This window comes from Nyctibius grandis, chromosome 2 (assembly GCF_013368605.1).
Source record: "Nyctibius grandis isolate bNycGra1 chromosome 2, bNycGra1.pri, whole genome shotgun sequence".
In the NCBI taxonomy this organism is placed as follows: Eukaryota; Metazoa; Chordata; class Aves; order Nyctibiiformes; family Nyctibiidae; genus Nyctibius; species Nyctibius grandis.
In genome coordinates, this window is record NC_090659.1 from 5,105,729 (window position 1) to 5,119,387 (window position 13,659).

The 13,659-nt window shown below is 48.0% G+C and overlaps 1 protein-coding gene across 5 annotated transcripts in view; it reads left to right on the top strand.

Annotated features, from left to right (window-relative positions):
• The window catches only part of ILDR2 (immunoglobulin like domain containing receptor 2), a 42,259-nt gene extending 32,237 nt beyond the window's left edge, over positions 1-10,022 (top strand). For 2 of the 5 annotated variants that reach the window (XM_068424961.1, XM_068424963.1), the window contains 4 exons: positions 1,547-1,663; positions 3,464-3,674; positions 4,718-5,408; positions 6,266-10,022. In XM_068424961.1, the coding sequence (XP_068281062.1) occupies positions 1,547-1,663; positions 3,464-3,674; positions 4,718-5,408; positions 6,266-6,301 (1,055 nt within the window). In that variant the 3' untranslated portion in view covers positions 6,302-10,022. Of the gene's footprint in view, positions 1-1,546; positions 1,664-3,463; positions 3,675-4,717; positions 5,448-6,265 lie in introns of those variants that run through there. The other 3 variants (XM_068424962.1, XM_068424964.1, XM_068424960.1) reach the window with 2 other exon arrangements.
• The last annotated feature ends 3,637 nt before the right edge of the window (positions 10,023-13,659 follow it).

The following is a 13,659-nucleotide window of genomic DNA, read 5'->3' on the forward strand; positions in this document are numbered from 1 at the left end:
TGGCACAGCCATTTCTGAAGCAGAGCGTGGTTATTTAATAGTGCACAGCAGTTAAGAACAGAAGGTGCCTAAGAATACCTTTGCCAAGTCCTTGTTCAGCCCACACAGTACACACTATGCAACGTACTACCCAACCCATATGTTAGTAACTTGATGTATCATGGTGTAGGATAAAACAAAGAACAGGTTGGCTCGAAACCACCAAGTATTTTAAATCGTGCCGCAAGAGGACTGCTCATGCAACATGGCAGTATTCACACATGGGAATGTATTAACCCCATGCAAGGCAGAGAGGTTCTGTTTTGTAGTGCTAGGTGTTTAAGAAAAGACTGGACATGGCACTTAGTGCCATGGTCTAGTGGACAGGGTGGTGTCAGGGCAACGGTTAGACTCGATGATCCCAGAGGTCTCTTCCAACCTGGTTGATTCTGTAATTCTGTGAGTTGTCCTCACTCCAGTTCTCTAATGAGGCTGAATTTGAGGGTTGTAGTCCTCTTTTTGTACTTAGCGCTGTGTTTCTGTAGGTCTTGAAATAGCCCCAGGCTGAGAGCTTTCTTAAATAATCTGCTATAAAACCCTTATTTTATTCAAAGTCCTGATAGGTGGAGTTCTCTGCTTGCTGACTGTAGACCTGCCTTGAGGTAGTCAGGCTGTTCCTAGGCTTAGCAGGTGAAGTGTGCATGGAGCCAGCCTGCCAGAGTTAGAGCTGCTGTGGCTCCAGGTGCGTAGGGGCTTCTTTTCTACACACAGGAATGTAGAAAAGCCAAAAAAAGCTGTCCAGGCTTCCCCTGCAAATGGAGTAATCCCAGGAGTCAAGCACTTAATGTATGTGTGAGACCTACCTTTTCTGTAAAATAGAGCATGTAAAGAAGGCCAGAGCAGGCCGCTTCGCAGTCACCCAGTGACCTGATTGGCCCCATCACTGGATTCGGTATAAATCTCGAAGCAGCGCGATGTACTTCGTGGGACTTTCTGTGTTTCCTTCTGTATTCTCTGGAGCTTCTCCTACCACATGCTCTTCAACCTGTGTGAGCAGAATTCATAGAGGTGGGAGGGTGGAGTGGTCCTGCAGAGTGACAGCTCCCAAATGCTCAGCCACCTGCTTCCCCTGCAGACTGGGAGCTTACAGCCCCTGCTGCACAGAGGAAGCCTGATCTTCCGGGACTGCTTCTCCCATACTATGACAAATCCTTTCTGTAGTGCTGAGGAAGGGGAAATGAGTGCTACTTTTCTCTCTGCCATCCTCTGTGGGAGGTGGAATCACTCTGTGGCAACGACACCACTTGATGCATTTGGTTGTACAGTTTGGGCGTTTCCAAACAATTTTTTTGCTGTTACTGCAAACTATAAATGATGCAGCTGCTCACAACTTCACATCCCACGTTACAGACAAGTTTCTTCTGAAGCAAGGACTGACTCACTCTGTTTTGGAAGACGCAGCCTACCTGCCTGCAGACGTGAGCTCAACTATAGAAGCAATATTGTCAGAAAGTCTCCTTGGACTTGACTTAAATGTGTTCCTCTAATGCTTTTCTTTTCTCCCTAGCAGTGCGCAAAGGTTACAGGATCCAAACTGACAAGGAGAGGGACTCCATGAAGGTGCTGTACTATGTCGAGAAAGAACTGGCTCAGTTTGACCCAGCTAGGAGGATGCGAGAACGATGTGAGGAACAAGCATGGTTTGATTTTTTTTTTCCCCCCACTGTCCTGAAAAAGACTCTGCAAATTCATAGTTAAAAGTTCACTGGTTTTGCCACAGAGCCAGCCTCTAGGATATGATGTCCAGGATATGGTACTTGAGGCAGATAAAGTCTAGATTTTAGGTATCTACAGGTATGTTCTGATTTTAAAGATCTGCTGTTTACCTAATCATCCTTAATTAGAGCAAACCAGGTGTGGGAGACTCAAATGCTAATGAAAATTGTCCACTCAGATAATTAAACTTTTGGATCATCAACATCTGAAAAGCCAGGTCTGTACTTAGGCCTTCTACATCCTGTGGTGTGATAGTAACTGGGATATTGTCCTCACAACTTCTTTATGTCTTACAGTGTGGTGCCTGTAAATTCCCAGCATGGCAAAATAGGAGTGGGATGATTTTATTGAAAGCCTGTTTTGTGGGCTGCAATGACCACAGTGTGGTTTGGAGGATGCAGAAAGGTAGTTTGGAGTGGCTGTTGCCCTGCAGAAGCAGCAGGGGACTACAAGAAAGATTCAAGAAACCAGGGGATCATCAGGTTTTGTGACACTGGTCAACATAAGATCAGAGGTGGTATGTGCATCAGTACTGACAGCTTGGCAATCAGACAACTGCAGGTGAAGGGGAGGACAGTGGTCAACAGGGACAGGACGCAAACTCAGAACTGAGCTGCTGTGTGGAACTCCTCACTGTCTTCCGATAGCCTCTTGAAAGCTTTATTTCCCTAAATAAAGGCTGAGGCTGCGCTTAACAGGTGTCAGAATACAAACCCAAGTGAGGATCTTAACGTGTGAGGAGGCAGAGGTGCAGTGGGAGTACAAGGTGTGTGCATGAGGAGCGCTTGCAGTGCTGCTTTTTGTCCTCCAGCCGTTGTGTGCAGAGGACAGCAGTGGGCTGGGGGCTCAGTTCCTCTGGGCAGCACCCGACTCGCGCAGAGCCAACCCACATTAGGCACTGGTAGAGGCTCGTTTAAAACTGATGCATGAGATCCTGAAAATCAGTGAAGGTAGGGGCTTTAGGGAATGACACTCCATCAGAGCTCCGTACAGATTAGGCATAACTAACAAATTATATGTACTTCTAAAACAGTCATTGCTGAGCACACTGTCTTCTCCACCCACAAAATTTACTATAAAAAGACCTCTCCAGATTGGTATGTCAGGCCTCCAGATGTCAGTGTGCTTGACAGGGTAGACACTGACAGTGATTCAGACAGTCTCTTACTTTTTTCTTAATCTTTTTTTGAGGGGATTGTTTCTGTTTTAGCTGGGCAAGTCAGGCCAAATCCACAGCCAGCCTGTCTCACACCAGGAAAGGGAGAGGTTGCACAACTGCTGTGGTGATGTTCCACCAAGTGCAGTGCCCACCTTGCAAGGGTGGAGAGCTCACATGTGTTACTGAAGCAGGGCTGAGGGGGGATTTCTGCATGAATGTTGAACTCAGTTATCCAAACCCAGGCGTCTGATGATGCCATTTGCAATACCCTCAGAATATCCCACCTGGCTGCCGGCTACCAGTTCAGAAGACCTGTAGGTCTAACAGCAGCTCTCTGTCCAAACCGAGCCCTGGGAGTCTTAGGCAGGATCGGTTAAGGGTTTGGAGAAGAGCCTTGGATTCCATTTTGATGTTTTTTCTAACTGAGGGCAGCTCAGCTTCTTCCTGAAAAAGCTGCAGCTGGGCTCACCGCCGCCTTCTGTCCTCTCCTCCCCCCTCACACACTATCAGGCGATGTCCCTCACTTCTTTTCTGCAACCTCCCCTGCAGATAACAACACCATCTCTGAACTCAGTTCTTTGCATGAGGAGGACTTGAATTTCCGGCAGCCCTACCGCCAGGCGCGAAGGAAGCCTCTGCCTCCTGCGGGGGACCTGGATGGCGACGCTGAATACTGGGCAGGCGTGATCAGCGGGGGCAGCACGGCAAGATCACAGGCTGTCTCCGATTACAGAGACGAGCGGGACAGTTTCCGGCACAGGTGAGGAGTGCTGTGTCCCAGCTATATCTGGCAAAGTAGTAAAGAAAGGAGAAGGGACAGATGGACTAGTAGCTCTTCCCTATTTCCTGCTGCTCTGGTTCTGCTTAGCAGGACAAATGGGTTAGAGAGAAGCATGAAAACTGGAGATGTCATTAGATGAGGTCAGAATCAATTTGATTCCCACAAGTCTGCTGTAGACTACCCAGCTGGGTAAAGCTAGGCACCAGCCCTATTCCAGGTGGGTTGTAAGAATCTCCTTTAGCCTGGAGAAGAGGAGGCTCAGAGGTGACCTTATTGCAGTCTACAACTACCTGAAGGGAGGTTGTAGTGAAGTGGGAGTCGGCCTCTTCTCCCGGGCAACTAGCGATAGGACAAGAGGACACAGCCTCAAGCTTCGCCAGGGGAGGTTCAGGTTGGACATTAGGAAGAATTTCTTCTCAGAAAGGGTCATTAGACATTGGAAGGGGCTGCCCAGGGAGGTGGTGGAGTCACCATCTCTGGATGTGTTTAAGAAAAGCCTGGACATGGCACTTAGTGCCATGGTCTAGTTGACATGGTGGTGTCAGGGCAACGGTTGGACTCGATGATCCCAGAGGTCTCTTCCAACCTGGTTGATTCTGTGATTCTGTGATTCTATTGTGCCCATTCACTCCCTTTAAACCTGCTTCAGAGTTGTGCTCCTGTGAGTTCTGTAGCCAGGTTCCTGGGTTTTCCCAGCAGGACTCACGCCTACAAGCTTTAGGGCCAAGGAGAAGCGAGTCCAGCCCTGCATACTGGAGGACAAGGGAGGTGCACTCGGGTTAATCTCTGGTAACATTAGACACGTAGGATCTGAGCTATCCGTGCTAAGCTGCCTTTAGAGTCAGCACAGAGAAGCAGGGCTTTTGAGGATGTGATGCACCTCTTTCTACAGAAGATGATGAAAATGGGTCAGATGATTCATGCCCCAGGAGTCCTTGTTTCCCTCCATTGTCTGCGAAGGCAGCTGAGGGGATGAGCGCAGCTGAATCTTGCCCTGTAACGCTCCCTCTTCCCTCTTCCAGCCAGCAGAGATCCAAGTCCGAGATGTTGTCCCGTAAGAGTTTCTCTGTGGGAGTGCCGGCTGTCTCCATGGACGAGCTGGCGGCCTTTGCGGAGTCCTACAGCCAGCGGACGCGGCGGGCGGACAGCCAGGAAACGCGGCGTTTCGAGCGGTCGGAGTCGCACGGCGGGCGCAGCGGAGGGCTGCCCCACCAGGACAGCTCCATGGAGGAGTACTACAGCAAGCGTAGCAGAGGGAACCGAGAGCCGCTGACGGACTCGGAGCGGGGCTGGTCGTACACCCCACCCCGGAGACGGGCCCATGAGGAGAAGCACCTGCCCAGGCTGGTGAGCCGGACGCCTGGAGGGAGCCAGAAATACGATCACTCCTACCTCAGCAGCGTCCTGGAGAGGAAATCCCGGAGCTACGATGAGAGTGGTGACCACAGTGAAACCCCGTCAAAGCTGAGCTCGCAGCCCAGCCAGAGAGGAGGGGGAACGTACTATGCCTGGTCACCACCCTCTACCTACAAAGCCGAGAAGTCGCAGCAGCAGCCGCAGCAGCCACCACCACCACCTCAGCAGGAGGAAGGGGAGGACACCCTGCCCCCTTACAGCGAGAGGGAGCTGAGCCGAGGCCCTTCGTACAGGGCCAGGGAGCAGGCCTACCTCAACGCCTCGGAGAAGAAGAGGAAAAAGGACCCCAAGAAAACAGTGAGGCCATGTCTGGTGTTCCTGATCCAAACAGGCTGAGTGAGGAGCCACCAGGCAGGGATTACCAGCCAGAGTTCAGGGGCAGGGGGGGCTCTCCAGGAGGGTAGAGCCTGGAGTCCGAGTGTGGGGAACCCCAGCTAAGGGGAGTCACTGTGGGAAGGGGCCAGTCGCTGTGGGCGTAGGAGGCCAAAAAGGGAAATAGCTCCTACACAGGAGTCCATGATGGAGAGGAGAGACAGATGTGCCTGGGTCTGGGGAGGTAAGGGATGCTTTTGGCATCTGTGGCCTGGTGATCCAAGGAAGTGGGGGTTTATGTAGGGTTTAGGAGGATGATGATAGGGAAGGGAACTTACCCAGGGCTTACAGAAGTTACAGGGCATTGCTTTGGCCTTGATCCTTGTTAAGGAAGGGTTGAGAGGTTCTGTTCTTCTGCACTGGGACAGGGCTAGTAGCAGGGTATGGTGTAAGAGATCTCAGGTCTTTCTGAAAGGGGTGAGATGACAGACTCCAGTGGGTGCATGCCCATGGGCATATCTACGGGCCATGCGTGCCAAAGGCATTCCTCACACAGGATACCAGCAAGTGTAAAACATCCAGCTACAGCCTAGTGAGGACTGGTGAGTGGATGGTTGTTGGGGAAGGGGAACTGGCTGAAGTCTGTTCCGTGGGGGAGACCTTGGCGCTAGAGCAGCTTGGCTGTTAGGCCTGAGCTTAAGTGGCACGTGTGAGAGAGGAAAGGGGTGTGAGCGGACAAGGCTGTTGCTGTTTGGTTGTGTCTCTGTCAAAGCTACACGCGTCTCTTTGTCTGTTCCATGGGTGCTTTCCTGTTGACATTTCTCTTCTCTGTTTCCTCTCAGAATGATTTCCCAACAAGGATGTCCCTCGTGGTTTGAAGTTGTTGCGGACATGTCATGTTGATGGGCTGGATACCGTGAGGTGACTGTGGTGGAAAAGATGCACAGCAACAAGCAAGACAGGCCTCTGTGAACCTTTGCAGCCACCAGCCATGGACTCTTTTGTTTTAATTGTTTCATCAGGGGAGCAGAGGCTTTTGTAAGAGACAGGCTCCCATGAACAGCACTCGATCTCAGAGACTCTGGGAGTCTGCCAGGAAAATGAGGCCAGGGCTCTCTTTGGCACCCTGCTTTCCAGTGCCCTCCATTCTGCGCTGGAAGGCAGCCACGTCCCTACTGTCCCTGCAGCCGTGAACCACAAGTGAGGCTGCCTTTGTGCCTCTTGCCCTGTCTGATGTGCAGAGAGAGGCCTGTGTGCGTACCTCTTGCTCTCTCCGTCTCCTCAGTTCTCTGTTTGGATTAAATATTGTCTCCATACTTAGAGCCTTTCTGTATCATCCCCATGCTGGGAGGAGGCCTTGTTCTTACAGCTGCAGACTGCCTCCAGACGACAGGGCCCTAAATCGTGAAAGAAAATCTACATTCTTTCAGACACTATAGAAAAGGACTGATGAGGTGTTACTTTGGCAAGGGCTGAACAGAGGGAGAGACAATTATGTACTGGTTTGTTCAATATATTTAGTTCTGTTCATTGTGTTATGAGAGTCGCAGGTGAGATTGATGTATTGTTTTGAAAGTGGATCAAAGTAGCTTTTATTGTGATGAGAGCATGATGTGTTTTTTCCCCATCCCCAACTGTGATTTGTTTTGATACAGTTGCATTTTCTTGCAACTGAGCCATGACCCTGTAGAGCTTCAGCTAGAGTATCTACTCCGCCACATCATGAGCAGTGCTCTAGCCTTGCTGGCACTCTGCTTCCAGCACCACCAGACATCTCTGCGTAGCGAGTGGCGGGTTTGTTTTAAAGAAGCCAAAAGGGGAAAGTCTCAGTGAGAGGGCAGCTGCAGATCTTCATTCTGTGCTACTGGTATTACTCCTTTCTGGTCATTGTTCCCAGATGCTGAAGAGAGCAGTAACAGCAATGGAAAAAGAACACCATGGATGAACACAAGCTTTGAAAGTCACCTTTTTCACTTAAAACCCTTTCATTCACTTCAGTAGTGACATGGTTTTAGTGGCTGTTGTCTCAGGAGCAGCTGAATTAGAAGTGAGTGCTTCGCACCATCTGGAAGCGTGACATTCTGGTTTTCCTAGGGTATAATGCAGTCATTTCTTTAATTTTTAGCTGCTAAAATCATAACGTGAAGGAAGATGATGGGAACATTTTAAGGTCCAGTATCTTGATCCCTATTATGCCTAGAAACAACTTAGTGCCCTATTGTGTTATGGATATCGTCAGCTGCTGAAATGCCATCTCTGTTGTTACTCTGGAAATTTGGGGAGCTGTCTGGCCTCAGGTGCTCACTCTGGCAATACTGTTTTGAACACGAGATTTATTAACATCCCTGCAGTTCTCCATAAAAATGATAGATTCATTTCTGTATTACTCCTTTGCCAGATTAGTTCACCAGGAATGGTCGGGGGAGAGGAAGGATAATCTCCGTAGATTTGATGACAGTGCAGTTTTCATGCTAGAAGGTGAATTGATGAAAGGATGGCTTTCTTCTGCTCCCACGCTCCTCTAGTAATGACTGTAGTTTTGGAAATTCCAGTTCTGGGTCTCCCTAGCTGGAGAAGGATTAGCCTGCAGGGGCATACAATCATGGAATCACAGAAGGGTTTGTGCAGGAAGGGACCTTTAAAGATCATCTAGTTCAACCCCCTGCCGTAGGCAGAGACATCTTCTGCTAGATCAGGTTGCTCAAAGCCTCAACCAGCCTGGCCTTAAACACTTTCAATGATGGGACATCCACGACTTCTCTGGACAATCTCTCCAGTGTTTCAGAACTCTCATAGTAAAGAATTTCTTCCTTATATCTTATCTAAATCTACCCTCTTTTTAGTTTAAAACCATTGCCTCTCGTAAAAAGCCTCCATCTTTCTTATAAGCCCCCTGTAAGTATTGGAGAGGCCACAATAAGGTCTCCCTGGAGCCTTCTCCTCTCCAGGCTGAACAACCCCAACTCTCAGCCTTTCCTCATAGGAGAGGTGTTCCAGCCCTCTGATAATTTTTGTGGCCCTCCTCTGGACCCACTCAAGCAGGCCCATTATATTTCTTGTGCTGGTGGCCCAAGAGCTGAACACAGTATGCCAGGTGGGGTTTCATGAGAACGGAGTAGAGGGAAAGAATCACCTCGCTCGACCTGCTGGCCACGCTGCTTTTGGTGTAGCCCAGGATATGGTTGGCTGCATAGGCTGCACACATTGCCGGCTCGTGTCCAATTTTCGTCTACCACTATCCCCAAGTCCTTCGCAGGGCTGCTGTCAGTCCCTTCATCCCCCAGCCTGTATTGATACTGAGGGTTGCCCTGACTGGGGTGCAGGATCTTGCACTTGGCCTTGTTGAACCTCATGAGGTTCACATGGGCCCACTCCTTAAGCCTGTCAGGATCCCTCTGGATGACACCCCTTCCCTCCAGCAAATCAACTGCACCACTCAGCTTGATGTCACCCACAAACTCACTGAAGGTGCACTCAGTTCCACTGTCTATGTCATTAATGAAGATTGAGCAGTATCAGTCTTAATGCAGATCCTTGGGAGACACCACTTGTTACTGATGTCCACTTGGATATCGAGCCATTGACTGCAACTCTGGATACAGCCATCCAGCAAGTAAGGAACTCGAATAGTCCCTCGAATAGTCCATCCATCAAACCTATACGTCTCCAATTTAGAGACAAGGATGTTGTGTGGGACCATGTCAAAGGCCTTACAGAAGTCAAGGTAGATGACATCAGTTGCTCTTCCCCTTATCCACCAACGTAGTCACTCCATCATAGAAGGCCTCCAGATAGGCATGATTTGCCCTTTGTCTCTAATCACCACCCTGCTATCCATATGCCTTGACATAGCTTCCAGGAGGATTTGTCCCATGATCTTACTGGGCATAGAGGTGAGGCTGACTGGTCGGTAGTTCCCAGGATCCTCCTTTTTACCTTTTTTAAAAATGGGTGTGATGTTTCCCTTTTTCCCATCACTGGGGACTTTGCCTGATGGCCATGACTTTCAGATAGGGAGAGTGGCTTAGCAAGGACATTTGCCAGCTACATGCCAACTACATCTACTTGTATTATGGCTGGAGCGACTAAAGTTTAAGTATTTTCATCTTTTCTCATCTTTAATGTATGTTCCTAGCAAAACCACAGCACAGTTAACAAGAGCTAGGCAGGTGGTTGCCATCTGAGGCCTTCATGGCCTTGAGAAGCCTACAGAGCTACACTATATGCTATTTTAAATTAAACATTTCATCCCTGACACATGATGATACTAGGAGCAAGACATGTTGATGCTTTGTTAGCCTGAAAACCTTGGGAACCCCTGTGCCACGAATTTCAAGGGAGTTGAGGCTGCTGTCTGTTTCCATCAGAAAACATTTTACATAGAAACTGGAAAGTGCATCTGCAACGACTGAGTCAGGAGCCAAAACAACGGTTTAACAGGCTCTGAATACCTCTATCTTTTAAATCATCCTGAAAGCCAGAGCGTCACAATCCTCATTTCAGTGATGTCTGTCCCTTATCATCTCAGTCAGTGTAGTTTTATTTGGCCAAGCCCTCAGGAATGAGTTGTGTGTATTAAAAATACAAGCCTTCCCCTCATTTATTTGAATCATTTTTATTTCCTTGATGCTGATACTTCAGGGCATTTGTACACTATGTGTAAGAAGTTGCCATTTATGTCTCATCTAGCTTATAAATAAGTAGTTGCAAGCTAATTCTTTTAAGAAAACTATTTTAATTGTAGAAACAACTGTTCATAAGAACTGTCCAACATTTCTTTTGAATCCAGGTACCTGGAAAAGTGTTCAAGATTTTATGACTAGTGATTCTACGAGTTTTACCTGATGATAAACATTTCAGCCTCAAAAAAAAAAAGAGCAGGTCTTCATTCCCTGAAGTCAGATCTGGGCAGCACCCATCTGTTGGCTCCATGTTGCTCTAAGATTTTAGATTTAATATCTCCCTATAAAAACCTGAAGGAATTTTCAGTTACTGATAGTGTCTGTCCTCAGGCCATCTTTATTTTTCCCATTAGAAATGTGTCTGCAGCAGCACCAAATGGACCAAATCAAAAAGGGTGACGTAGAGTAGGGCTTCCTGTAGCTATGGCTACACAACCCTAATGACCCGTGACTCTTGCAACAGAGAGGAGCAGGAGGCCAGAGGCTGAGGGAGAGGCTGAGAGGAACAGAATGGTTTGTGTCTGCACCATCTCTCAGAACACCTGCAGAATGCTGGCACTGGGAAATAATGAGCCTGATTATGATGGGGTCTCAGATTATAAATTTTCCAGTGATCAATTTTTATTGCTGGCATAAAATCCTTTTCACAGAGGATATGGATGTCTGCGTCATGTCGAGGACACGGATGGTTTTGTGGCCTTAAATGAAGCATCACAACAGTGACTTGCTAAGAAGACAACCTAGATAATGACTGAATCCTGTAAAAAAAAAAAAGCCCTTAGAGCAACAGCAGGACCAAACATCAGCAGTAAATTTGGCCGTGCTGTCAAAAATGTGATCTGGGCTACTGAAAAAAGTTTTGACGTAATGGAATGAGAAAATAAATACCAATGGTAATGACTTCTCAACAATCCCATTATTCCTTTAAAGTACACTGTAAAAATTCTAGGAGGTGGCTTCAGTGTGAATATCCTCAGACCACTCCATGTCCACTGAAATGGAAAATTAACAAAACTAGCACTTTGAATACTTACAGGTTCTGAGAAACTGCAACATACATCACCTGAGACAGGCAGCCAGAATTATTCAGGTCTTTGTGCTGGCATATAATACAGGGGACTGGAACTGTAAGCGTCCTAGCCTTCGTTGCTGTTCCTAGGGCAGAGATGGCCATCAGCAGCGTGCCCCAGGCCCACCTGACCTTCCCTGCAGCCAGCATTGGCAGCCGTGTGTGCCGAGTTTCCCCAAGAGGTGCCAGCTCCTGCTCTGATGTCTGGGTCCCTCCGTAGCTCACTGAATTGTGGTTTTCATTTTGGCTTGTGACTCAGGGTACCTGCTGCCCGTGGATCAGCAGTTACGCTGCTTTCCTGACCTTTTCCAACAAGCCCCCTCTAGGTGGGCAATACCAGTTCACCTGTAACATAAGACAAATGGTCTTAGAGTTTTGCAGTCACCAAAGACACTTTTACATGCCAGTAATCTCCAGAGAGTTACCTAAAACTGGCCAGAGAAATTTGTGGGAGGGAGTAGCAAACAAAGTTTCAGGCATTTTAAGATGGAACTGGCCTTTTGCAGGGAGAAGGCATTCTCAGAGCACTTTTTTCAGGGAGTTTGAGGAGAGTTGACACTACATGGATGCCACCAATGGGGTGTGACCAGCCTCCAGTAACAGAGTGATCTGATGTGGTGCAGAAGAGCTTTGCTTGGCCAAGTTGCTGGCCTACTCCAGGTTCCAGGTTGTCTTGAGCAAAGTAACTGCTAACTCTCCCTATACTTGAAGAGGACCATGTCTCTCTTGACCCAAGGTCCCTCCCAAAGCTGCTTCTCTGAAGGACAGCCCCTGGGCTGTACAAATAGGGATCCCTGAGAAGGAACAATCACAAAAAGTAGAAGTCAAACATGACCACAGACTGGTACAGGTACATAAACACAACACCACAGTGTTTATCATGCCTGGGCTATTCTGAAAATAAATTTAATGTCATGGAGATTATTTTGCTGAGAAACCGCTTGGAGCTATCTTCCTTTTTCTCCAGGGAGCTTTCACGCAGGGTTGTGGGTGAGGATCTGTTCTGTGTCACTAAGTACAGGGTTTGGGACATGTGGAAACAGAAGTTAGAGGGGCTTTAGCTCATTCCTTCACTGGGCCTAGGAGCAAGGAGACCTTTGGCATAAGCCAGGTGCTACACATCTGACCGTATGACTCCTGAAATCTCTGTGGTACAGCGTCTCCGCTGGGCGATACTGGCCACACGTGCTTTCTACAACAGCTGTGCCTTTGAGACCACCCTCATCTTCACTTGGGGCTCCTAAAGGCCCTTTCCCATTGCCTGGAAGATCAGAAAAGAGATCCATTATATCATGTGATAGGTTGGCTATCATTTTGATATGATCTTAAAAATGCCAGCTGGATTACCAGCGTTACAAACAGAAAAATCTTAAGAATAATGTTAGCTCATACTAAAGGAATGAATCTGCCATGTTTCCCCTATGAATTCTCTTGCAACCTTTATAATTGCTTTTAGACATTCACCCCTGCCTGCCTGGGGGGGCCTTTGCCAGGAGCGACCTTCACCTCTCCCTTTCTGCCTGTCGTTTTTGGCATGCTTGTAATCCCTCTCTGACCCCTCTGCTTTCCTTGGCTAGTCCCAGTTAACCTTCAGCTTTGCGCCTAGGGGTTCCCATCAATTTAGATGTAGTGAGTGGCATTTTGTAAAAAAGACATTTTTACCCCCTATAAAAGCAAAAATTACAGAATACACAACACAAAAGCCCAAGCCCTCCAGATACTCTCTCAAGCCCAAGCAGGGATGTTACTGGAAACATTTTAAAAATTAAAGCTGAACATAATTTCAAAACAAGTAAGTATTGTTTTCAACCCCAGGGCATCTGCAGTCAGAGCTCTGAAGTGCAAACAACAGCAGCAAATACATTCATTGTCCTTGGTGAGAGCAGCAGCAGAGAGAGGCAGCATTTCATGAGTCACAGAAAACAAATGGGATTCCAAGATGCTATTAAGTTACATTTGAGTTTAAAAGTATGAATTAGAAGTTGACAGGCTCATCTTAAAAGCAAAATACAGTTCAAGGAAATGTCAAGGTTTTGATCTCTAATGCCTGGTGGTGCCTCCTCACCACACCTGCTCACTTTATACAGAAAAATACATTTTTTTTTTCTGCAAAGCCTCTACTAGTGCTCTGAGAACAATGTGCCCTCTGTGCCCCAATGCACTTAGAGGTGAAGGAGCCTCTTGTGCATCCCTGTCCCAGGCAGACAGTCCGCAGAGCACCAGCACTGTCCCTGTCGTGCATCCCAACAGACTCACCTTTAGTTCTGTTTGTACAAGCTACACAGCCCAGAGACGCTGTGCTGGGAGCTCGGTGCCTGCTGTTGCTGACTTCTCATAGACCCTGTCGAAAGCCGCAGCCCAGGGGTGTAAGTCCTCTTGCTGTTTATCAATGAGCTGGGTTTTTTTTTTAATGCTGCTGTCGCTGGCTTCCAACAGCCATTTCCCCCCCATTATGTAGTGAGTGAGTGGCTTTCTTCGCTGTACT